This window comes from Coregonus clupeaformis, unplaced genomic scaffold, assembly GCF_020615455.1.
Source record: "Coregonus clupeaformis isolate EN_2021a unplaced genomic scaffold, ASM2061545v1 scaf1117, whole genome shotgun sequence".
NCBI classification, from domain to species: domain Eukaryota; kingdom Metazoa; phylum Chordata; class Actinopteri; order Salmoniformes; family Salmonidae; genus Coregonus; species Coregonus clupeaformis.
The window spans coordinates 1-25761 of record NW_025534571.1 but is presented as its reverse complement, the minus strand read 5'-3'; the positions used below and the strand labels follow the sequence as shown (position 1 = coordinate 25761).

At 43.0% G+C, this 25761-nt stretch overlaps 1 protein-coding gene across 1 annotated transcript; it reads left to right on the top strand.

Annotated features, from left to right (window-relative positions):
- The first annotated feature begins 19415 nt into the window (after nucleotides 1-19415).
- Nucleotides 19416-21257, top strand: LOC121561823 (NACHT, LRR and PYD domains-containing protein 3-like). Its single transcript, XM_045217558.1, has 3 exons — nucleotides 19416-20227; nucleotides 20453-20626; nucleotides 20741-21257. The coding sequence occupies exons 1-3, from the start codon at nucleotides 19485-19487 to the stop codon at nucleotides 20916-20918; spliced, it is 1095 nt and encodes a 364-aa protein (XP_045073493.1). The 5' UTR covers nucleotides 19416-19484; the 3' UTR covers nucleotides 20919-21257.
- The last annotated feature ends 4504 nt before the right edge of the window (nucleotides 21258-25761 follow it).

Here is a 25761-nt window from a genome sequence, read left to right as displayed (position 1 = left end):
ATAGGAGAGGGCATAAAACTGAGCCCTGGGGGACACTAGTGGTGAGAGCATGTGGTGCGGAGACAGATTCTCGCCACGCCACCTGGTAGGAGCGACCTGTCAGGTAGGACGCAATCCAAGAGTGAGCCGCGCCGGAGATGCCCAACTCGGAGAGGGTGGAGAGGAGGATCTGATGGTTCACAGTATCAAAGGCAGCAGATAGGTCTAGAAGGACGAGAGCAGAGGAGAGAGAGTTAGCTTTAGCAGTGCGGAGAGCCTCCGTGACACAGAGAAGAGCAGTCTCAGTTGAATGACCAGTCTTGAAACCTGACTGGTTTGGATCAAGAAGGTCATTCTGAGAGAGATAGCAAGAGAGTTGGCTAAAGACGGCATGCTCAAGAGATTTGGAGAGAAAATAAAGAAGGGATACTGGTCTGTAGTTGTTGACATCAGAGGGATCGAGTGTGGGTTTTTTGAGAAGGGGTGCAACTCTCGCTCTCTTGAAGACGGAAGGGACATAGCCAGCGGTCAAGGATGAGTTGATGAGCGAGGTGAGGTAAGAGAGAAGGTCTCCGGAAATGGTCTGGAGAAGAGAGGAGGGGATAGGGTCAAGCGGGCAGGTTGTTGGGCGGCCGGCCGTCACAAGTCGCAAGATTTCATCTGGAGAGAGAGGGGAGAAAGAAGTCAGGGCATAGGGTAGGGCAGTGTGAGCAGGACCAGCGGTGTCATTTGACTTAACAAACGAGGATTGGATGTCGTCAACCTTCTTTTCAAAATATTTGACAAAGTCATCCACAGAGAGGGAGGAGGGGGGGCGGGGGGGCGGGAGGATTCAGCAGGGAGGAGAAGATGGCAAAGAGCTTCCTAGGGTTAGAGGCAGATGCTTGGAATTTAGAGAGGTAGAAAGTGGCTTTAGCAGCAGAAACAGAGGAAGAAAATATAGAGAGGAGGGAGTGAAAAGATGCCAGGTCCGCAGGGAGTCTAGTTTTCCTCCATTTCCGCTCGGCTGCCCGGAGCCCTGTTCTGTGAGCTCGCAATGAGTCGTCAAGCCACGGAGCAGGAGGGGAGGACCGAGCCGGCCGGGAGGATTGGGGACATAGAGAGTCAAAGGATGCAGAAAGGGAGGAGAGGAGGATTGAGGAGGCAGAATCAGGAGATTGGAGGGAGAAGGATTGAGCAGAGGGAAGAGATGATAGGATGGAAGAGGAGAGAGTAGCAGGAGAGCGAGAGCGAAGGTTGCGACGGCGCATTACCATCTGAGTAGGGGCAGAGTGTGTAGTGTTGGAGGAGAGCGAGAGAGAAAAGGATACAAAGTAGTGGTCGCAGACTTGGAGGGGAGTTGCAGTGAGATTAGTAGAATAACAGCATCTAGTAAAGATGAGGTCAAGCGTATTGCCTGCCTTCTGAGTAGGGGGGGACGGTGAGAAGGTGAGGTCAAAAGAGGAGAGGAGTGGAAAGAAGGAGGCAGAGAGAAATTAGTCAAAGGTAGATATAGGGAGGTTAAAGTCACCCAGAACTGTGAGGGGTGAGCCATCCTCAGCAAAGGAACTTATCAAGGCCCTCAGAGCCTGGTTCCTCTCTAGGTTTCTTCTTTGGTTTCTGCCTTTCAAGGGAGTTTTTCCTGGCCACTGTGCTTCTACATCTGCATTGCTTGCTGTTTGGGGTTTTAGGCTGGGTTTCTGTATAGCACTTTGTGACATCTGCTGATGTAAAAAGGGCGTTATTAATACAATTTGATTGATTGATTGATTGATTGATTGATATAGAAAGGCACACACCTGTCTATATAAGGTCCCACAGCTGACAGTGCATGACAGTGCAAAAACCAAGCCATGAGGTCGAAGGAATTGTCAGTAGAGCTCGGAGCCTGGGTGCCTCCAAAAAATGTATTCAACATTGAAGGTCCCGAAGAACACAGTGGTCTCCATCATTCTTAAATGGAATAAGTTTGGAACCACCAAGACTCTTCCTAGAGCTGACCGCCCAGCCAAACTGAGCAATCAGGGGAGATAGGCCTTAGTCAGGGTGGTGACCAAGAACCTGATGGTCACTCTGACAGAGCTCTAGAGTTCCTCTGTGGAGATGGGAGAACCCTCTAGAAGGAAAACCATCTCTGCAGCACTCCACCAATCAAGCCTTTATGGTAAAGTGGCCAGACGGAAGTCACTCCTCAGTAAAAGGCACATGACAGACGGCTTGGAGTTTGCCAAAAGGCACCTGAAGACTCTCAGACCATGAGAAACAAGATTCTCTGGTCTGATGAACCCAAGATTTAACTCTTTGGCCTGAATGCCAAGCATCACGTCTGGAGGAAACCCGGCACCATCCCCACGGTGAAGCATGGTGGTGGCAGCATCATGCTGTGGGGATGTTTTTCAGCAGCAGGGACTGAGAAACTAGTCAGGATCGAGGCAAAGATGAACAGAGCAAAGTACAGAGAGATCCTTGATGAAAACCTGCTCCAGAGCGCTCAGTACCTCAGACTGGGGCGAAGGTTCACCTTCCAACAGGAAAACGACCATAAGCACACAGCCAAGACAACGCAGGAGTGGCTTTGACACAAGTCTTTGAATGTCCTTGAGTGGCCCAGCCAGAGCCCGGACTTGAACCCGATCTAACATCTCTGGAGAGACCTGAAAATAGCTGTGCAGCAACGCTCTCCATCCAACCTGACAGAGCTTGAGAGGATCTGCAGAGAAGAATGGGAGAAACTCCCCAAATACATGTGTGCCAAGCTTATAGCGTCATACCCAAGAAGACTCGAGGCTGTAATTGCGGGCAAAGGTGCTTCAAGAAAGTATTGAGTAAAGGGTCTGAATACTTCTACAAATGTCATATTTCATATTTCTAAAAACCTGTTTTTGCTTTGTCATTATGGGGTATTGTGTGTAGATTGATGAGGGGGAAAAAACGATGTAATCAATTTTAGAATAAGGATGTAACGTAACAAAATGTAGAAAAAGTGAAGGGGTCTGAATACTTTCCTAATGCACAGTATATAACTCTTAATTTGAGGAGATTTGTCTTTGGGAGTCATATAAACTGGGGTGCTGGAGGGGGTAATAGAGGGGGTGATGAAAGGGGTGATGAAGGGGGTGATGGAGGGGTGTGAAGGGGCTGATGAAGGGGGTGATGTATTTTCCTCCACCTCTCATTCTCCTCCTCACTCTCTCTCTCTCTCTGTCTCTCCCTCCTGCTCTTTCTTTCCCTATTATCTCTCTCTCTCTCTCTCTCTCTCTCTCTCTCTCTCTCTCTCTCTCTCACCCTCTCTCTCTCTCTCTCTCTCACCCTCTCTCTCTCTTTCTCGCCCTCTCTCTCTCTCTCTCTCTCTCTCTCTAGCTCTCGCCCTCTCTCTCTCTCTCTCTCTCTCTCTCTCTCTCTCTCTCTCTCTCTCTCTCTCTCTCTCTCTCTCTCTCTCTCTCTCTCTCTCTCGCTCTCCCTCTCTCTTGCTCTCCCTCTCTCTCTCTCCCTCTTGTGCTCTCTCTCTCATATCACTGTGCTCTGAAGCATTGCGCAGAGGTCCAGAGGCGAGCTTTGCTATTTTGTTGGTGTTTTTGTAGTTGACTTGCCACTGTAGGTTACCACGGTGACTGGAGAGCCCGGCAGGCCCAGAGAAAGAGAGGTGTATTCTGTGAGACAGAGGGATGAAGCGATCACTGTTGGTCTGTATGTGTGTGTGTGTGTGTGTGTGTGTGTGTGTGTGTGTGTGTGTGTGTGTGTGTGTGTGTGTGTGTGTGTGTGTGTGTGTGTGTGTGTGTGTGTGTGTGTGTGTGTGTGTGTGTGTGTGTGTGTGTGTGTGTGTGTGTGTGTGTGTGTGTGTGTGTGTGTGTGTGTGAATGTGGCTGTGAGCGAGGGTTATTTATAGGTCCGCCCCTGTGTATTTTGAGAGGGATGTCTAGGCATGGCCCACTGAGATTGCTCGATTCGGTCCGAGAGGTGATGCGACAGCTTTGCTGTTTTGTTTTTTAGGAACTCATACATACAGTATGCTTGTAAACATATGCATGTGCTCGTACACACACACACACACACACACACACACACACACACACACACACACCACACACGACACCCCATGGAGTATGTGGAACAGGGGAGGCTGGTGGGAGGAGCAATAGGAGGACGGATTCATTGTAATGGCTGGAATGGAATTAATGGAACGGAGTCAAACGTGGTCTGTTTGATACCATTCCATGTATTCCATTCCAGCCATTACAATGAGCCCATCCTCCTATAGCTCCTCCCACCAGCCTCCACGGATGTGGAACCACGGGAAAGGACAAAAGAGAATCACCATTATCCCCCTCCAAAAAAACGCCTACACATTATCACTCTTCAGAGAAAAACCATCTATACTTTCCTCACTTTCCTTCTCTGCCCTCCCTGCTATCCAACACGATTTCTTATTCCTATTTTGGGCACATCCTCTTTGGGGCATTTGTATTTAACAACAGCCTTTGTTTGCAGATAGTGGTTAAGCTTTCTCCCTCGCTGATCTAGGATCAGGTTCGATCTAGGATCAGATAATCTTATTAATAATGGATGAAAAGACTAAACTGATCCTAGATCAGCACTTCTGAGACAGTTTGTGAATACAGGATCTGAGATTCTCTGTAAAAGGGAGATGACTTGGGGAGTTTCTCCCATTCTTCTCTGCAGATCCTCTCAAGCTCTGTCAGGTTGGATGGGGAGCGTCGCTGCACAGCTATTTTCAGGTCTCTCCAGAGATGTCAGATCGGGTACAAATCCGGGCTCTGGCTGGGCCACTCAGAGACTTATCCCGAAGCCACTACTGCGTTGTCTTAGCTGTGTTCTTAGGGTCGTTGTCCTGTTGGAAGTTGAACCTTCGTCCCAGTCTGAGGTCCTGAGCAGGTTGTCATCAAGGATCTGTCTGTACTTTGCTTCATTCATCTTTCCCTCAATCCTGACTAGACTCCCAGTCCCTGCTGCTGAAAAACATCCCCAAAGCATGATGCTGCCACCACCATGCTTCACCGTAGGGATGGTGCCAGGTTTCCTCCAGAGGTGACGCTTGGCATTTAGGCCAAAGAGTTCAATCTTGGTTTCATCAGACCAGATAATCTTGTTTCTCATGGTCTGAGAGTCTTTACAGTGGGGAAAAAAAGTATTTAGTCAGCCACCAATTGTGCAAGTTCTCCCACTTAAAAAGATGAGAGAGACCTGTAATTTTCATCATAGGTACACGTCAACTATGACAGACAAATTGAGAAAAATAAATCCAGAAAATCACATTGTAGGATTTTTAATGAATTTATTTGCAGATTATGGTGGAAAATAAGTATTTGGTCACCTACAAACAAGCAAGATTTCTGGCTCTCACAGACCTGTATCTTCTTCTTTAAGAGTCTCCTCTGTCCTCCACTCGTTACCTGTATTAATGGCACCTGTTTGAACTTGTTATCAGTATAAAATACACCTGTCCACAACCTCAAACAGTCACACTCCAAACTCCACTATGGCCAAGACCAAAGAGCTGTCAAAGGACACCAGAAACAAAATTGTAGACCTGCACCAGGCTGGGAAGACTGAATCTGCAATAGGTAAGCAGCTTGGTTTGAAGAAATCAACTGTGGGAGCAATTATTAGGAAATGGAAGACATACAAGACCACTGATAATCTCCCTCGATCTGGGGCTCCACGCAAGATCTCACCCCGTGGGGTCAAAATGATCACAAGAACGGTGAGCAAAAATCCCAGAACCACACGGGGGGACCTAGTGAATGACCTGCAGAGAGCTGGGACCAAAGTAACAAAGCCTACCATCAGTAACACACTACGCCGCCAGGGACTCAAATCCTGCAGGGCCAGGCTTGTCCCCCTGCTTAAGCCAGTACATGTCCAGGCCCGTCTGAAGTTTGCTAGAGTGCATTTGGATGATCCAGAAGAGGATTGGGAGAATGTCATATGGTCAGATGAAACCAAAATATAACTTTTTGGTAAAAACTCAACTCGTCGTGTTTGGAGGACAAAGAATGCTGAGTTGCATCCAAAGAACACCATACCTACTGTGAAGCATGGGGGTGGAAACATCATGCTTTGGGGCTGTTTTTCTGCAAAGGTACCAGGACGACTGATCCGTGTAAAGGAAAGAATGAATGGGGCCATGTATCGTGAGATTTTGAGTGAAAACCTCCTTCCATCAGCAAGGGCATTGAAGATGAAACGTGGCTGGGTCTTTCAGCAAGACAATGATCCCAAACACACCGCCCGGGCAACGAAGGAGTGGCTTCGTAAGAAGCATTTCAAGGTCCTGGAGTGGCCTAGCCAGTCTCCAGATCTCAACCCCATAGAAAATCTTTGGAGGGAGTTGAAAGTCTGTGTTGCTCAGCGACAGCCCCAAAACATCACTGCTCGAGAGGAGATCTGCATGGAGGAATGGGCCAAAATACCAGCAGCAGTGTGTGAAAACCTTTTGAAGACTTACAGAAAACATTTGACCTGTGTCATTGCCAACAAAGGGTATATAACAAAGTATTGAGAAACTTTTGTTATTGACCAAATACTTATTTTCCACCATAATTTGCAAATAAATTCATAAAAAATCCTACAATGTGATTTTCTGGATTTTTTTTCTCATTTTGTCTGTCATAGTTGACGTGTACCTATGATGAAAATTACAGGCCTCTCTCATCTTTTTAAGTGGGAGAAATTGCACAATTGGTGGCTGACTAAATACTTTTTTTCCCCACTGTAGGTGCCTTTTGGCAAACTCCAAGCGGGCTGTCATGTGCCTTTAACTGAGGAGTGACTTCCATTCTACCATAAAGGCCTGATTGGTGGAGTGCTGCAGAGATGGTTGTCCTTCTGGAAGTTTCTCCCTTCTCCATAGAGGAACTCTGGAACTCTGTCAGATTGACCATTGGGTTCTTGGTCACCTCCCTGACCAAGCCCTTCTCCCCCGATTGCTCAGTTTGGCCGGGCGGCCAGCTCTAGGAAGAGTCTTGAAGGTTCCAAACTTCTTCCATTTAAGAATGATGGAGGCCACTGTGTTCTTGGGGACCTTCAATGCGGCATACATTTTTTGGTACCCTTCCCCAAAGCTGTGCCTCGACACAATCCTGTCTCGGAGTTCTACGGACATTTCCTTCGACCTCATGGCTTGGTTTTTGCTCTGACATGCACTGTCAACTGTGACACCTTATATAGACAGGTGTGTGCCTTTACAAATCAATTGAATTTACCACAGGTGGACTCCAATCAAGTTGTAGAGACATCTTAAGGATGATCAATTGAAATAGGAAGCACCTGATTTCAATTTCCAGTCTCATAGCAAAGCTTCTGAATACTGTTTTATTGATTTTATTTTTGTTGCACAAAAAACTAAAAACCTGTTTTCGCTTTGTCATTATTGAGTATTTTGTGTAGATTGATGAGGAAAAAAATAATTCAATCAATTTTAGAATAAGGCTGTAACGTAACAAAATGTGGGAAAAGTCAAGGGGTCTGAATACTTTCCGAAGGCACTATATATAAAAACATGCACACAGTATTTTTTTAAAAACCTACCAGGGATGTCACAAAAAAATCGGACTTATTTCCATTTTGGAGATGGAGATTGAAAAGTCTCTCTAGTAGTCGGTTCCGGATGATGGAAAGGGAGTTGAGGCAGTGGGCTGGAAAGGCAGTAGAGCTTGAGTGGAGGGGGCATTGATGGTACAACCAGAGACAAACAAAGACAGACAGACACACACACGGCCACTGACATAGGCAAGCAAGCACGCATGCACACGCACACAATAACAGGAGGGAAAAGAGGATCACTATCACCCCCTTGTGGGAAATAAACAGTATGTCACTTTTCACCACATCACATGCAACAACCCCCATTAACATAATTAGCTTCTAACTGTCATTATTAACGCAGTACTATTTAATTATGTTCTCAGATAATAATATACTGAACGTACCGTCTTCTCGGAAATGATAATAGCTTCCAATAACTGAGAATCCCAACAAGGACATTTGTTAACCAGACTCTCTTTTAGGTCTTAGGTTCCAAAATTTTAAATTGTGTTTTTTACTTTGGATAAAAGTACAGACAGGGCTTCAAAATGGCATAACGTACACTGTAGTTGGAGGAAACATGGGGAAGGAGGAGAAAAAGCCATTTAAACATTATGCTGTGATTGTCACACTTGCTCTATATTAATCCTTGGGAAACATGTATTTAGAAAAGGAATACTTTCACCAAATTGCCAAAATGGATTCTCTGAACATTATCTCACCAAGTTGCCTCATTAGGCAAACCATTAACAGTATTAAATTGCCTATTGTTGTTTATGCCCATTTTGCATCGTTCACACCCTCTAAAGCCACCCATCTCTTAAATAATTCACATTGGAACACGTGACTGTGGCCATGCGCTAAAGCAGTGAGGTAGTGCTTAAAAAACAAGCATGTCAGGTCGCTATAGGCCAACAACCCATAACTGGGTCGTATTTATTTGGCACCAAACGGAAGAAAACTGACCAAAAGGGACCACCTGAATTTGTCCAATAAGAAACCCTTGTTTTCGTTTCCATTGCAAAACAGTTTGCACTAATGCATACAATCCTGGCTGTGCACCTAAATCATCCTATGACGGTATTGAAAGTGTAATTTATAACATGTTGACCTATGATTAGAATTCCATTACAATGGTTCCCCTGACCCTCGTGGTTTTGGTACGAAAAATGGTATTCATGTTATTAGTTTGTTTATAACATGTCCTTAACATGTAGCCCAAGGCACTTACAGTAAGTATACTGTATATATGTCTGTTAGGCTTGTCATGTTGACAACAGTTAGAGTGCCGTGAAAAAGTATTTGCCCCATCTGATTTTCTGCATTTTCGCATATTTTTTACACTGAATGTAATTAGATCTTCAACCAAAACCTAATATTATACAAACAAATAACAAAACATTTATAAATATTTTATTTATTTCATAAACAAAGTTGTGCAACACCCAATGACCCCATGTGAAAAAGTATTCACCCCCTTACGCTCAATAACTGATTGTGCCACCTTTAGCTGCAATGACTGCAACCAATTGCTTCCTGTAGTTGTTGTTCAGTCTCTCACTTCGCTGTGGAGGAATTTTGGCCCACTCTTCCTTGCAGAACTACTTTAACTCAGCGACATCTGTGTGTTTTCAAGCATGAACTGCTAATTTCAAGTTCTGCCACAACATCTCAATTGGGAATAGGTCTAGACTTTGACTAGGCCATTCCAAAACGTCAAATGTTTTGCTTTTTAGCTATTTTCATGTAAACTTGATTGTGTGTTTTGGATCATTGTCTTGCGGCATGACCCAGCTGCACTTCAGCTTCAGCTCACAGACGGATGGCCTGACATTTTCCTGTAGAATTCTCTGATACAGAGCAGTATCCTGGTTCCTTCTATTAAGGCAAGTCGTCCAGGTCCTGAGGCCGCAAAGCACCCCCAAACTATCTGTGAAGGGTGATTTGAAGGAGACAGGCACAGGAGGGTAAATCACAGAACATAGAGTTTATTCCGGAATACAGTGTTACGCAGAAATGCATCGAACAGGCGCACTGGAACCAAACAGGCACACGGGGAAAATATACTCTGGCAATTCAAAATACACGGCGCTCAACCAAGCTCCACTCTCCTCACACTAAACAAACACCCACAAGGACAAGGGGGCAGAGGGAACACGTATACACGTACTAATGAGAGGATACGAACCAGGTGTGTGTAATAGACAAGACAAAACAAATGGAATGATTAGATGAGGAGTGGCAGTGCCTAGAAGGCCGGTGACGACGAACGCCAAAGCCTGCCCGAACCAGGAGAGGAGGCAGCTTCGGAGGAAGCCGTGACACCATCACACTACCACCACCATGCTTTTTACATTTTACAACAGATTTCACAATAGATTAAGTGTGTGCCCTCCGGCCACTACTCTACTACAACACACAATCCAGGTGTACGAGTGTGTATAGTGTGTATGTTATGTGTGTTTGTATGTGTGAATCTTCACAGTCCTCGCTGTTACAAGTGTATTTTTATAATTTTTCTAAATCTGAATCTATTGCTTGCAACAGTTACCTGATGTGGAATAGAGTTCCATGTAGTCATGGCTCTATGTAGTACTGTGCGCCTCCCATAGTCTGTTCTGGATTTGGGGATTGTGAAGAGACCTCTGGTGGCATGTGGGGTATGGATGGGTGTCCGAGCTGTGGGCAAGTAGTTTAAACAGACAGCTTGGTACATTCAGCTTGTCAACACTTCTTACAAAAACAAGTAGTGATGAAGTCAATCTCTCTTCCACTTTGAGCCATGAGAGATTGACAAGCATATCATTAATGTTAGCTCCCTGTGTGCTTTTAAGGGCCTGCCGTGCTGCCCTGTTCTGAGCCAATTGTCCCTCTGCGTGGCACCTGACCACACAACTGAACAGTAGTCCAGGTGCGACAAAACTAGTGCCTGTAGGCAGACAGACTTCTCCCCATCTTAGCTACCGCTGCATCAATATGTTTTGACCATGACCATTTACAATCCAGGGTTACTCCAAGCAGTTTAGTCACCTCAACATGCTCAATTTCCACATTATTCATTACAAGATTTAGTTATGGTTTAGGGTTTAGTGATTTTTTTGTCCCAAATAGAATGCTTTTAGTTTTTTTAATATTTAGGACTAATTTATTCCTTGCCACCCATTCAGAAACGAACTGCAGCTCTTTGTTAAGTGTTGCAGTCATTTCAGTCACTGTAGTATCTGACGTGTATAGTGTTGAGTCATCCGCATACACAGACACACTGCCTGATTCTACCTGGATTATGTTGGAGGGGCTTCCATTAAAGAACACCCTCGTGTTCTGTTAGATAGGTAACTCTTTACTATGTTGCGGAAAAAGCCATAACACATGCGTTTTTCTAGCAGCAGACTATGATCGATAAAGTCAAAGCCACACTGAAGTCTAACCAAACACCAATGGATGTAGCATCTTCCTTTCCCAATCCATCTGCAAATGACTCTAAACTGCATGTTTCTCAAATGATGATTTAGGATGTTAACTTATGGGCTGTAGATGATGATCTACAATATCTCACATGTCACCAGATAAAGCAAAGGTTGTGGTGGAGTGTGCTTCAGGGTTCCAATGCCTCCAAGTAGGTAAGTAAGAAGAAGCCTTGCAGGAGCCTTGGCTTGTGGGAGCCAGAACAGCTTTCAAATGTGTTATTTCATAGTTTTGATGTCTTCATTATTATTCTACAATTTAAAAAATAGTAAAAAATAAAGAAAAACGCTTGAATGAGTAGGTGTTCTAAAACTTTTGACTGGTAGTGTATATATATATCAACATACATGTTTGGGTTGCAGTCCGCAATAAAACCCCACCGAAGAAGAAAGACCTAGCTAAAGCAACAGGGGCTTACCCTTACTCTCGTTTCGTTGCAAAAAAACACACAATAATAAATACATCCCAACCCCCTTACCCCATGTTGCCAAGACAGCAAATGGAAGCCTAGTAATGCAAAAAAATATTCAAAAAACTAAACAGTGGTGGAAACAGTACCCAATTGTCATACTTGAGTAAATGTAAAGATACCTTAATAGAAAATGACTCAAGTAAAAGTGAAAGTCACCCAGTAAAATACTACTTGAGTATACGTCTAAAAGTATTGGATGCTTAAGTATCAAAATTACATGTAATTGCTAAAATATGCTTAAGTATCAAAAGTAAAAGTATAAATAATTTCTAATTCCTTATATTAAGCAAACCAGACAGCAAGATTTTCTTTTACGGATAGCCAGGCGCACACTCCAACACTCAGACTTAATTTACAAATGAATTATTTGTGTTTAGTGAGTCTGCCAGATCAGAGGCAGTAGGGATGACCAGGCATGTTCTCTTGATAAGTGTGTGAATTGGACACTTGTCCTGTCCTGCTAAGCATTCAAAATGTAACGAGTACATTTGAGTGTCACGGAAAATGTATGGAGTAAAAAGTACATTATTTTCTTTAGGAATGTAGTGAAGTAAAAGTAGTCAAAAATATAAATAGTAATGCAAAGTACAGATTTTAAAAAACCCAGACTTAAGTAGTACTTTCAACTATTTTTACTTAAGTACTTTACACCACTGATAATAAATACATCCCAACCCCTTACCTCATGTTGCCAAGACAGCAAATGGAAGCCTAGTAATGCCAGTTGGGGGTGGGGGGGGGGCACTCAGTCTCAGTTGAAATGGTCCAAAATCACCATTGAAAGGGGTCGCGTATCACACTGTACAATGTGTGGTGGCAGTGTAAGTTGACGGAAGTGGATGAAAAGTTCAAATGAAGCAGTGCGTCGAGCAAAGTTGGTGAAGATGAATGTTCTGAATGGACAACAGTCGTATCGAAAACTGGAACAAAAAAGGAAATTGTCTAAAATTGGAGTGGAGGATGCGTGTATGAATGATAATGAATCGCTTCTTGTTGGGATGCGTTTGTTGAGTAAGGATGCATATGTGGGAGATCCTTTTGAGGTGTCGAAAATTGTGAAGTATGCGCTGGGTAAAGTGGAGTCTGTCAGAGAGACCAGGAGTGGTCATATTTTGATTAATTGTATTTCTGAAGAACAGAGGAAGATTGCAGTGAGCCTCAAAAGAATCCGGACAACAGAAGTTTTGTGTTTTGAACTTCGAAGTAGCGCACCAGTCAAAGGAGTCATCTCAGGGGTGACGACAGATGTTCAGGTTGAATCCCTGAAGAGAATTCCTGGTGTGATTGGTGCCCGGCTTCTGACCCGCTGGGTGAATGGAGAAAGTAAGAAAGTTTGTCAGTCATGTTGCTTTTTGCTAAAGAGCAAATACCTACGCATGTGAAGCTTGGTTATGTAAAATATGCTGTAAGAGCTTTCATCCCCAAACCATTGCAGTGTAAGAATTGTTAAGAATTTGGTCATGTTTCAAGTGTGTGCAGATGGACAGAGTATATCGAAGAACGGTGTGTAGAAGGACGACGGTGTTGCAATTGTGGTGGGGATCATGATCCTGAGTTCCTGGAGTGCCCTGTAAGGGTGAAGGATATTGAGGTGGCAAAAGGTAGAGCGGTCAATCGAATTTCCTATGCGGAGGCGATTAAAATAATTGAGAAAACAAGTGATGCTAGTGAAGATATGGTAGTGGGACGCACCACAGCCTGTAGTAAATGTTTGCTGCCAGGCAAAAGATACCCTGTGTGTTAAAAATGTGGATTTTGTGGCGTTCATTGCCTCAAAGAAAGTTAACGTTTTTGGGACTTAAGGATTTTACATCTGAAGACTTGCAAGGGGTACTGGCACCTGAAGACCTTCCAGGTTCCCCTTGAGCCTGTGTAGGGATCAGATCTGGGGGATTTTGTTAGTTTTTTACATAAAAGTTGTTTGATTTAGTTTAGTTTATTATTATTTTTTTGGTAGTTTGGTAGTTGTTTTGGTATTTTGTGCTTTTTTTGGAATGCTGTTTCCACCCCGCACAGTAGGTGGCTGAATGCACATTAAATTGTGCAATCGCCAATACACCATAGAAGAAGACGAACAAGAACAAGAATAAGAATAATAAATTGTTCTGAATCACTGTTCAAAGATAACGCGTACCACATTCACCATATTAATGGTATGATTATTTCCACCATTTAATGGGGTGATTGTAGTGTAATCGGGTACACCTTCTATGTTTCTGCAACTGACTTTTTTGTTGAAAGTGAAAGTGAAAGTGAACGTTTTGAAGGACACAGAGGGTCTGGCTGCTACCAGGCAGAGAAAATATTGCTGGGTGTTGGCCTCTAAGGTTAGTGTTTGTTATTTTGTATTTGATTTAATGATGTGTATAGTGGTTAGACAAGTGGTTAAATAATTGCCTTATAAAAAGCCTACTGTCGTGGTAGACCAATAGATTGTGATTCAATAAAAAGTAGCTGATTTTAAGGGTGTGGCCTTGTTGTGGCATATACGTTTGCATTCATGAAATTATTTTTGCTTTTTAACTACATGTATATTGCAGCCAGCGTTGTAGTACTCGGTCTCGAGACCACATTTTGAGTGACTCGGTCTTGTCTCGGTCTCAAACAGTGAGAACTCGTAATTTCTTCCCGAGACCAGCCGAGACTCATCATTATCAGCTTCCATTCAGCGCAGAAAACCGCTTCGCCAGGCCAGATGTATACACTCCTTTCTTGAAACATTAAATACCTGAACAGTCTTTTTATATCTATTATAGACATGTTTTGCGCAGTGGCAAACCTATTGGACCTAGTCCTTCAGTGTGTGACAGGATAATGATGTTGAAAGGACAGCAACATAATACAAGCGCACTAATGTAGGAGAGTGCACTTTTTGTAATACACGAAGGGCGAGTGGTGTAGTGGAGGCTATACGCAGGTAACGTTATACGCTTTATACCCACTTTTTTTTTCATTGGGCATTGCGTATACTCACTTCTTAATCCCCACTAATGCGTATCAAAGTAGGTTAGTGGAGGTATATGATTTATCAATTATGTAGTACAATAGTGAAATTATGCACAAAGTAGCCTAGACAATCGCAAAGCACGTGAAATATATTCACATGCGCTCCATACACACAGCCCAGTTTCAGGGGAATATAATCTGCATTCAGCAAGAGTGCGCAGGTCTCAACTGGTTTTGGAATGGAACAGTTCACAGAAGAATGTAATCGGTAGCAGGTAGGGTAGTTTGGTCCAAAGTCTTGGTTAGTAGGCTATTTGTTGCATCAGGGGCGTAGGCCTGAGTGGGCCACTGGGGAGCCAGGCCCTGCCAGGCCTGCCAGGCCCACCCAATCAATTAAGCAAAAACGGAAAAAAGAATACATTACTATTACAAAATCTTCCGTGATGTGTAATGTTGGGATGCAAACAAAAAATTGAATACATTTCAACTCTATATCTGACATGATACAGCTGTCTTTGTTTTAAGCCCATAATTGTGTGTGTGTGTGAGGTGCATACTTTTGTTTCAAAGTAGATTTGTTGAAGACTACCAAGAATCACTCTGTGTGACTCTGATTTAGCCCACTGCAGTAAAAGGTTAACTTCTTGTTGAAAGTTATTCTTGAAAAGGGAGAAAAAATGCATGCTGAGGGCAAATGGAGCCACTCTTAGTTGACTCTAAAATAATAATAATATGCCATTTAGCAGACGCTTTTATCCAAAGCGACTTACAGTCATGCATGCATACATTTTTTGTGTATGGGTGGTCCCGGGGATCGAACCCACTACCTTGGCGTTACAAGCGCCGTGCTCTACCAGCTGAGCTACAGAGGACATGTTGTATTCTATACCCATTTGAAGAGAAACAAGTTATGTGTTTGATAAGATTAGACTCTCTCAGGGGACCCTTTTTACATTTTAGGGGACCCCACATGGGTCCCGGACCCCAAGTTTGGGAACCACTGTACTACTAACCTCTCTCCCTGCTTGCTTCAATGCTTCCTCTGTCTGTGTATCTCCTTTGCCTCCTTCATTGCAGCCTGACTAACTACTGTCTGTCTCACTACTCTCTATAAAAAAATGTATTTTGTTATAAGAACTTATAGTAGCCCATCTTTTGATTATAGCTAGCTTAATTTCAGTCAACTGCGCCTGCTGAGGTCAGGCTCCGTTCAACGTTAGCTTCTAACTTCATCCTTCTAGCCAGCTAGTTATAGCTAACTACTTGGCTAATAGCCAGAGCCCTTGAGCTAACTAGCTAGCTAGACATCTGACTGAAATATCAGTGACTATTTAATAGTTGTATGCTCATTTTCCGAAAGTCATGGGGGTTTTGTTTGGGGGTTGACACGGCAAGGTCGAGGGATGTTAAAAGAATTCCCACTGTCAGTGGCGTCTCTCTGCTACTTGCCACTGACAGGTCTGGGCTGAGGTACATTACATGACCAAAAGTATGTGGACACCTGCTTGTTGAACATCTCATTCCAAAATCATGAGCATTATTATGGAGTTGGTCCCCCCTTTGCTGCTATAACAGCCTCAACTCTTCTGGGAACGCTTTCTATTAGATGATGGAACATAGCTGCGGGGACGAGCATTAGTGAGGTCGGGCACTGATGTTGGCCGACTAGGCCTGGCTCGCAGTCGGTGTTCCAATTAATCTCAAAGGTGTTTGATGGGGTTGAGGACAGAGCTCTGTGCAGGCCAGTCAAGTTCTTCCACACCGATCTCGACAAACTATTTCTGTATGGACCTCACTTTGTGCACGGGGGCATTGTCATGCTGAAACAGGAAAGGGCCTTCCCCAAACTGTTGCCACAAAGTTGGAAGCACAGAATCGTCTAGAATGCCATTGTATGCTGTAGTGTTAAGATTTCCCTTCGCTGGAACTAAGGGGCCTAGCCCAAACCATGAAAAACAGCCCCAGACCATTATTCCTCCTCCACCAAACTTTACAGTTGGCACTACGCATTCCGGCAGGTAGCATTCTCCTGGCATCTGCGAAACCCATATTCGTCCGTCGGACTGCCAGATGGTAAAGCGTGATTCATCACTCCAGAGAAGAAGTTTCCACTGCTCCAGAGTCCAATGGCGGCGAGCTTTACACCACTCCAGCCAACGCTGGGCATTGTGCATGGGCATTTTAGGCTTGTGTGCGGCTGCTCGGCCAGGGTAACCCATTTCATGAAGGTCCCGATGAACAGTTCTTGTGCTGACGTTGCTTCCAGAGGCAGTTTGGAACTCGGTAGTGAGTGTTGCAACCAAGGACAGATGATTTTTACGCGCTTCAGCACCTGGCGGTCCCGTTCTGTGAGCTTGTGTGGCCTACCACTTCGCCGCTGAGCCGTTGTTGCTCCTAGACGTTTTTCCACTTCACAATAACAGCACTTACAGTTGACCGGGACAGCTCTAACAGGGCAGAAATATGACGAACTGACTTGTTGGAAAGGTGGCATCCTATGACGGTGCCACATTGAAATTCTCTGAGCTCTTCAGTAAGACCATTCTACTGCCAGTGTTTGTCTATGGAGATTGCATGGCTTTGTGCTCGATTTTATACACCTTTCAGCAACGGGTGTGGCTGAAATAGCCGAATCCACTAATTTGAAGGGGTGTCCACATAATATTTGCCACGGGAAGCCAGTATGAAAATGTATGCACTCACTAACTGTAAGTCGCTCTGGATAAGAGCGTCTGCTAAATGACTAAAATGTAAATGTAAAAAATGTGTACAGCAATCTTTAAGTCATACCACAGATTCTAAATTGGATTGAGGTCTGGGCTTTGACTAGGCCATTCCAAGACATTTAAATGTTTCCCCTTAAACCACTCGAGTGTTGCTTTAGCAGTATTCTTAGGGTCATTGTCCTGTTGGAAGGTGAACCTCCGTCCCAGTCTCAAATCTCTGGAAGACTGAAACAGATTTCCCTGTATTTAGCGCCATCCATCATTCCATCAATTCTGACCAGTTTCCCAGTCCATGCCGATGAAAAACATCCCCACGGGATGGTGTTCTCGGGGTGATGAGAGGTGTTGGGTTTGCGCCAGACATTGCGTTTTCCTTGATGGCCAAAAAGCTCAATTTTAGTCTCAGCTGACCAGAGTACCTTCTTCCATATGTTTGGGGAGTCTCCCACATGCTTATTGTTTTCATTAAGCGATGGCTTTTTTCTGGCCACTCTTCCATAAAGCCCAGTTCTGTGGAGTGTACGGCTTAAAGTGGTCCTATGGACAGATACTCCAATCTCCGCTGTGGAGCATTGCAGCTCCTTCAACGTTATCTTTGGTGACTTTGTTTGCTCTCGGATTGATGCCCTCCTTGCCTGGTCGGTGAATTTTGGTGGGCGGCCCTCTTGGCAGGTTTGTTGTGGTGCCATATTCTTTCAATTTTTTTATAATGGATTTAATGGTGCTCCGTGGGATGTTTAAAGTTTCGGATATTTTTTTAGAACCCAACCCTGATCTGTACTTCTCCACAACCTTGTCCCTGACCTGTTTGGAGAGCTCCTTGGTCCTCATGGTGCCGCTTGATTGGTGGTGCCCGTTGCTTAGTGGTGTTGCAGACTCTGGGGCCTTTCAGAACAGGTGTGTGTATATACTGAGATCATGTGACAGATCATGTGACACATAGATTGCACACAAGAGGACTTTATTTAACTAATTCTGTGACTTCTGAAGGTAATTGGTTGCACCAGATCTTATTTAGGGGATTCATAGGAAAGGGGGGTGAATACATATGCACGCACCATTTTACTGTTATTTATTGTTTAGAATTTTTGGAAATACGTTTTTTTTTTATTCACTTCACCAATTTGGACTATTTTGTGTATGTCCATTATAAGAAATCCAAAAAAATTATTATTTTAAATTACAGGTTGTAATGCAACAAAATAGGAAAAAAGCCAAGGGGGATGAATACTTTGCAAGGCACTGTATCTGATCACTTCTAATGACTAGTGTCTTGATAATCTATTTTCACTTTTGAACTAGTGAATCTTCTTGTTTTGTGGTAACTAATATCAATTTATTATTTTCCTAGATAAAGCTCTTTGGAAAGTCAGAGAAATTAAAACTAAACTGGGGCAGAAGTTTCAACAAATATTTGAAGGAATTGGACACCATGGAAACCAAACTCTCTTAAATGACATCTACACAGAGCTCTACATCAGAGGAGGTGGAAGTGGAGAGGTCAATAATGAACATGAGGTGAGACATATCGAGACGGTTTCTAAGGAACAAACCACACAGAAGACAGCAATCAAATGCAACAACATCTTCAAAAGTTTACCTGGACAAAGAAAACGTATCAGGACTGTGCTGACCAAAGGAATCGCTGGCATTGGAAAAACAGTTTCTGTGCAGAAGTTTATCCTTGATTGGGCAGAGGGAAAAGCAAATCAAGATGTTCATTTCATATTTCCTCTTCCTTTCCGTGACCTTAACCTGAAAAGGGTCAATACAGTCTGATGCAACTTCTGCAATACTACTGCCCAGATCTGAAAGATATTGACAGCATTCAGTGTGGTGAAATCAAAACTCTTTTTATTTTCGACGGTGTGGATGAGTGTCGACATCCTCTAGATTTCCAGAACAATGAGGACCTGTATGACATCACAGAGCCAACCTCAGTGGATGTGCTGCTGACAAACCTCATCAAAGGGAATCTGCTTCCCTCTTCTCATCTCTGGATAACCACACGACCAGCAGCAGCCAATCAGATACCCTTTAAGTGTGTTGACCAGGTCACAGAAGTAAAGGTTTCAATGACCCACAGAAGGAGGAGTACTTCAGGAAGAGAATCTGTGATGAGGACCTGGCCAGCAGAATCATCACACAGATGAAGACATTAAAAGCCTCTGCATCATGTGCCACATGCCAGTCTTCTGTTGGATATCAGCCACTGTCCTTGAAACAATGCTAAAAGAAACAAAGAATGTTGAAGTCCCCAAACGCTGACACAGTAGAACACCCACTACCTGCTCATCCAAACCAGTGTGAAAAACAAATGTACAACAAAGCCACAGAGACAAACCCTAAGAAACTGTCTGTCAGACAAAGACATGAACCTTAAACTAGGAAAGCATGCTTTCCAACAGTTGCAGAAGGGTAACCTTATCTTCTATGAGGGAGACCTGACAGAGTGTGGCATTGATGTCACAGAGGCATCAGAGTACTCAGCCTTGTGTACAGAGATGTTTAAAGAAGAATCTGGGCTATACCAAGACAAAGTCTTCAGCTTTGTGCATCTGAGCATTCAAGAGTTTCTGGCAGCAGTATATGCTTTAGAATCATGGCTGGGGAAATCTGAAAATGTGTTTCATGAATCATTCAAGTGTGACAAGTTGTCTCACTTACACATGAGTGCCGTGGACAAAGCCTTGCAGAGTAAGAATGGACACCTGGACCTGTTCCTTCGATTCCTTCTGGGCCTCTCACTGGAGTCCAATCAGAATCTCTTAAAAGGCCTTCTGACAAAGAGAGGAGGTCAAACACAGAGCATTGAGGAAACATTCAAGTACCTTTCAGACAAGATTAAGATGGAATCCTCACCAGAAAGGATCAACAACTTGTTCCACTGTCTGAATGAACTTGGGGATAACTCTGTAGTTGAAGAGATCCAGACCTCCCTGCGATCAGGAACTCTTTCAGAAACAAAGCTACAACCTCACCAATGTTCAGCCCTGGTCTTTGTGTTACAGATGTCAGAGGAGGTGCTGGAGGAGTTTGACATGAATACATATAACACATCAGAGGAAGGTCGTCTAAGGTTGCTGCCAGTAGTGAAAACCTGCAAGAGAGTATCGTAAGTTGTGTTGTATAATGAGATGACGTACACCCAACATTAAACTCAGAAAATATATACCATGTAGGTCTGGATTGACCATCATCTGAGCAACTTCAAACATTGCATTTGATTGAAGTGAGAGACTCCTTTTCATTGTGTTAATGTATGTCATATTATGTTGTGAGCATCCACTGTGTGTGTGTGTGTCAGAAATGTTCAAGTGTGTCCTCTTCTCCACTACAGTCTAGGTCAATGTGGTCTGACAGAGGGTTGCTGTTCATATCTGGCCTCAGTCCTGAAGACACCCAACTCCCAACTTAAACAACTGGAGCTGAGAGACAACAACCTGCAGGACTCAGGAGTTACACTGCTGTGTGCTGCACTGAAGGATCCAAACTGTAAACTACAGGAACTAGGGTAAGTGTGTGTGCGCACGCTGCGTGCACGTTTGTTTGTTTATGTTCACGCACTATTATATGTGCTTGTAAGTAAGACTGTGTTGGCTAGACAATGTTCCTCTACTCCCTCCAGCCTAAGTCGGTGTGGTATGACAGAGGGTTGCTGTTCAGATCTGGCCTCAGTCCTGTGTTCAACCAAATCACAACTGAAACAACTGGAGCTGAGAGACAATGACCTGCAGGACTCAGGAGTTACACTGCTTTGTGATGGACTGGCGGATCCAAACTGTAAACTACAGAAACTAGGGTAAGTGTGTATGCGTGTGCATCCTCCTGTATGTGTGTTAGGGATAGTGTTGCACGAGATACCGAACATTAAAAATGGTTCGGTACTATAATTATTTTGACTTGCGGTAATTCTGTCAAATGTGTCTCATGGATCAAGTCTGTCTATCAGCACAGCTGATGTCCCCCTGCCTGTCCCACTTAGCCTGCACTGGGCGGCATCAGGTTAGCTCCCTACTCATGCTGCACAGAAAACACACTTGAATAATGCAACACGGCATGTAGAAATGTTGAAACTACTCATTACCAGAGATGTGGACTCGAGTCACGTGACTTGGACTCATACTACTCGAGTTGCACATTTTGCGACTTGAGACTTGACTTGGTTAAAATAAAAACTCTTGCCACTCGACTTCGACTTGAGTAACTATGACTCGTGACTTAACCTGGTCTTCATCTGTATGACTCGAGACTCGATTTGTCATCTCACGCACAATGTAGGCCTATCTGTCCTTCATATAGGAGTGCTGCAGGTTCCAATCAGATTCACTGAAATCGCAGGTCGTGCAGGCTTGACACAAAGCACAAAGCACGTTGTCTAGCAAAGCGCAAAGCGTGTGCCCCTCTCCACTGTCCTCCGGTATATATTTAGCAAACTTGATAACACATCAGTCCCGACAGACACAAGCAAGATCTCTTCACAGAAATGTTGCAGCAGCCTACACCTGAGCTATATGGGAATCAAAAAAAATGTTTCAGTCTTTTCAAATAGTTGAATAGTTATGCATGCTCAGGTTCAGTTTTTTTGTCTTATTTCTTGTTTGTTTCACAAAAAAAAAACATTTTGCATCTTCAAAGTGGTAGGCATGTTGTGTAAATCAAATGATACAAACCCCAAAAAAATTCATTTTAATTCCAGGTTGTAAGGCAACAAAATAGGAAAAATGCCAAGGGGGGTGAATACTTTCGCAAACCACTGTGTTAGGAGAAAATGTGAATGTGATCAAATTTGGTTTATATCAAATTTGGTCTATATTCAAACTTGGGCTGGCTAGGCTACCTTGACTTTTTCAATCCAAAATTATTAACTGAAATAAATCAAACACAATACTGATTACATAGACTGTGTGAGTTACTTTTTAATTACAGATGCAAAGGCCTACACGGTGCAAACCTGCATAAAGCAAGCTCAGCCCTCTTAGTTCTATTGTCCAATTGCAATGGTTGTCTCTGTGTTAGAAAACCCTGTTAGTTATAGTTTTAAAATATAATTCATATTAACAAGAACACAGTTGTTGCAGTTTCACATCCTCCCCTAGGGCCAGAGGTTTTTCCAGATTAAATTTTTTTAAGCCATGTGACCTGATTAGAAAATCACTGGTCCCACTCCAATCATTGCCCATATAAAAACCTTTTTACAATTAATCACTGTCATATCCGATAGGGTCCTGAATATATATATATACCTGATTAGGTTACTAAATTAGGAAAAGCTCCAGGGAAAAACAATTTGCCCCACCACTCTGGGACCTGTGGTGCCGTCTCTGCATCAGGGAATCATCAGTCCCAAAAATCATTGCATTCAGTTTCAAAGACTGTGGTAGTGGGGGAAAAAAAGGGATCCAGTTTGTAAAACATGTGGGTCCAAAATCACTGATGCATTGCAATTGCAATGAACTTGGCATAAAACACTTAAACATTGACTTGAGGACTCAAAACCCAAAATTAGGGACTTGTGACTTGACTCGACCTGAGCTGTGGAACTTGGGACTTGACTTGAGACTTACCCATTATTACTTGGGACGTGACTAGAGACTCAAAGGTTAAGACTTGAGACTTGCTTAGGACTTGCAAAATTGTGACTTGGTCCCATCTCTGTAAATTGATGTTTGCAAAACAATGTCCAAACATACAGGCTAGAATACTTTACAATGCAAGAAGATACCGGTAGCTTCCAGCTATGTAATGTTAAATTCTAAATAAACAGAGTAAAAACCTGTGGAGAGCTAGTGAAGCTCAAACCAAGTTTATTCACCCACTGGGTCACACAACTGCATAAGACAAGGACATATTCACACAAACACTAGTATTTAAACCTTCCTCCTATGCTGAGTCTCCTCCTCACACATCTGGACAGCCAATACATCTCTGTTGCTAGACAGGACTTTAGTGATGCCTGTTTTTTCTCACTTCATCTAACCTGACCTCGTCCCAAATATTTCACTCCTCCCCAACTCACGGCTGTCCTGTTGGCTTGTACCAGACTATGGCCCTTCTCCTTTCCGTAGGATACCTGATGGATAACAACATCATGTTCTGACAGAATGTAAACATTCTACATTCCCCTCTCTCCCTCCGTGACATGATTAAGGATATTTCAAGTTTATTTTTTTATTTTTCTATTTCACCTTCATTTAACCAGGTAGGCCAGTTGAGAACAAGTTCTCATTTACAACTGCGACCTGGCCAAGATAAAGCAAAGCAGTGCGATAAAAACAACAGAGTTACATATGGAATAAACAAAACATAGTCACTTTAACTCTACCCACATGTACATATTACCTCAATTACCTCGACTAGCCGGTGCCCCGCACATTGACTCTGCAATTTGACTTATAAGTCAGAACCCATCAGTAGGCTACCTTTCCTTACTACGCTACAGCTGAAGATAAGATCAATTCACTACCCTAGTACTTTGTTTGTGATAAACAATAAAGCAAAATATGCTGATTTTTAAAGCTGATTGCGACCAAAACTTTATTCATTCACTTAATCTCACCTCTCTCCCAAATATTATTAAATGTGTGTGTGTGAGAATAGGGCTTGTTTTTTGCCTCGTGAATGACGTCATTACTGGTTAATGAGACACTGCACTTTTATCAAATAAGCTACTTCTATGCAAATGTTGTTGATCAGTACAATAAAATAAGTCCCAAATGGAAGGGAAACAGATGTTTGTCATCTGTAGCCCCATGAAATCAGCCAAAACATGCTCAATAACTCAATGCATGCACACGCTCCTATTGAATATGCATTCACCTGTATTGTTAATAGGTTTAGGCTACATCTTGATTTACCATTCAAATAAATTATTACCGTTATGTAATTAGATTGGTAATCACAAAGTCAAATTGATTGTGTGACTGTATAATCGATTAGTTAATGCATACAGGGCTGTCTCTGAAAAATGTTGATGTAAACATTTTCAAATGTAATGATGTTGGACTCAAAAGATGCCCAACGATTGAACAGTAGTTTATCTGTCTGGAAGTGCCATTCTGTGACTTTGGCTAATGTGCCTTATTCTTTTGCAGTGGAATCGTGATGGTATCGAGTATCGTGATACTTAACCTGGTATCAGTATCGAAGTCAAAATGATGGTATCATGACAACATTAGTTAAGGCTGCACAATTAATCTCATTCACATCGAAACCACAATATTGACATGTGCAATATCCATATCGCAAGAGATATCCGTATCGCAATATTTTGAAACGCCACTCAGCTGCATGTAACGTCCGTTTTTATAGTTTACTCTGTCGTCTCTCTCCCTCTATCCTCTTGCTGCTGCTTCCCACACACATAAAGCCTCGCACCCCCTGTCACTCAAGCAGCGCAGTTCCTCCTCCCTCTTTTAGATAAAAGTTTGCATGCTGTTCTGTTAGTTCAAAAACAGTCAACCGATTGCTCCAAAGTAGAACAATGCTGCTTTAAACGTTGCTTCTTAATAAAAATCATTATATTTCTATGATTGAAAAAGTTCACCCAAGTGTTTTGATCTGTTGTATATCACAAATCAAATCGCAATCACAATATTTGGTTAAAAAAATCGCTATTCAATTTTTTGCCCATATCATGCAGTCCTATTGTGTGTTAATTTTGTATTTTCTTGTCTATATATACAGTGCCAGTCAAAAGTTTGGACACACATACTCATTCCAGGGTTTTTCTTTATTTTTACAGTTTTCTACATTGTAGAATAAAGTGAAGACATCAAAACTATGAAATAACACATATGGAATCATGTAGTAACCAAAAAAGTGTTAAACAAATCAAAATATATTTTATATTTGAGATTCTTAAAATAGCCACCCTTTACCTTGATGACAGCTTTGCACACTCTTGGCATTCTCTCAACCAGCTTCATGAGGTAGTCACCTGGAATGCATTTCAAATAACAAGTGTGCCTCGTTAAAAGTTAATTTGTGGAATTCCTTTCCTTCTTAATGCATTTGAGCCAATCAGCTGTGTTGTGAAAAGGTCAGGGTGGTATACCGAAGATGGCCCTATTTGGTAGAAGACCAAATCAAATCAAATCAAACCAAATTGTATTTGTCACATGCGCCGGATACAACGGGTGTAGACCTTACAGTGAAATGCTTACTTACAAGCCCTTAACCAACAATGCAGTTTTAAGAAAGAATACCAAAATAAATAATAAAGAAATACAATATGAAATAAAAGTAACAAATAGTTAAAGAGTAGCAGTAAAAATAACAATTGCGAGGCTATATACAGAAGGTACCGGTACCGAGTCAATGTGTGGGGGTTACCGGTTAGTCGAGGTAATTGGGGTAATATGTACATGTAGGTAGAGTTATTAAAGTGACTATGCATAGATATTAAACAGAGAGTAGCATCAGCGTAAAAGAGGGTCTTCCATTTGGAAGATGAACCTTCGCCCTAGTCTGAGGTCCTGAGCGCTCTGGAGCAGGTTTTCATCAAGGATCTCCCTGTACTTTGCTCCGTTCATCTTTCCCTCAATCCCGACTAGTCTCCCAGTCCCTGCCGCTAAATAAATCCCCACAACATGATGCTGCCACCACCACGCTTCACCGTAGGGATGGTGCCAGGTTTCCTCCAGACGT

Bases quoted from the DNA above. Each gene is read 5' to 3' on its own strand.
- LOC121561823 (XM_045217558.1), top strand. From the start codon at position 19,485: ATGAACCTTAAACTAGGAAAGCATGCTTTCCAACAGTTGCAGAAGGGT. The intron at 20,228-20,452 runs GTAAGTTGTGTT...TCTCCACTACAG, and splicing joins AAAACCTGCAAGAGAGTATC to TCTAGGTCAATGTGGTCTGA. The intron at 20,627-20,740 runs GTAAGTGTGTGT...TACTCCCTCCAG, and splicing joins TGTAAACTACAGGAACTAGG to CCTAAGTCGGTGTGGTATGA.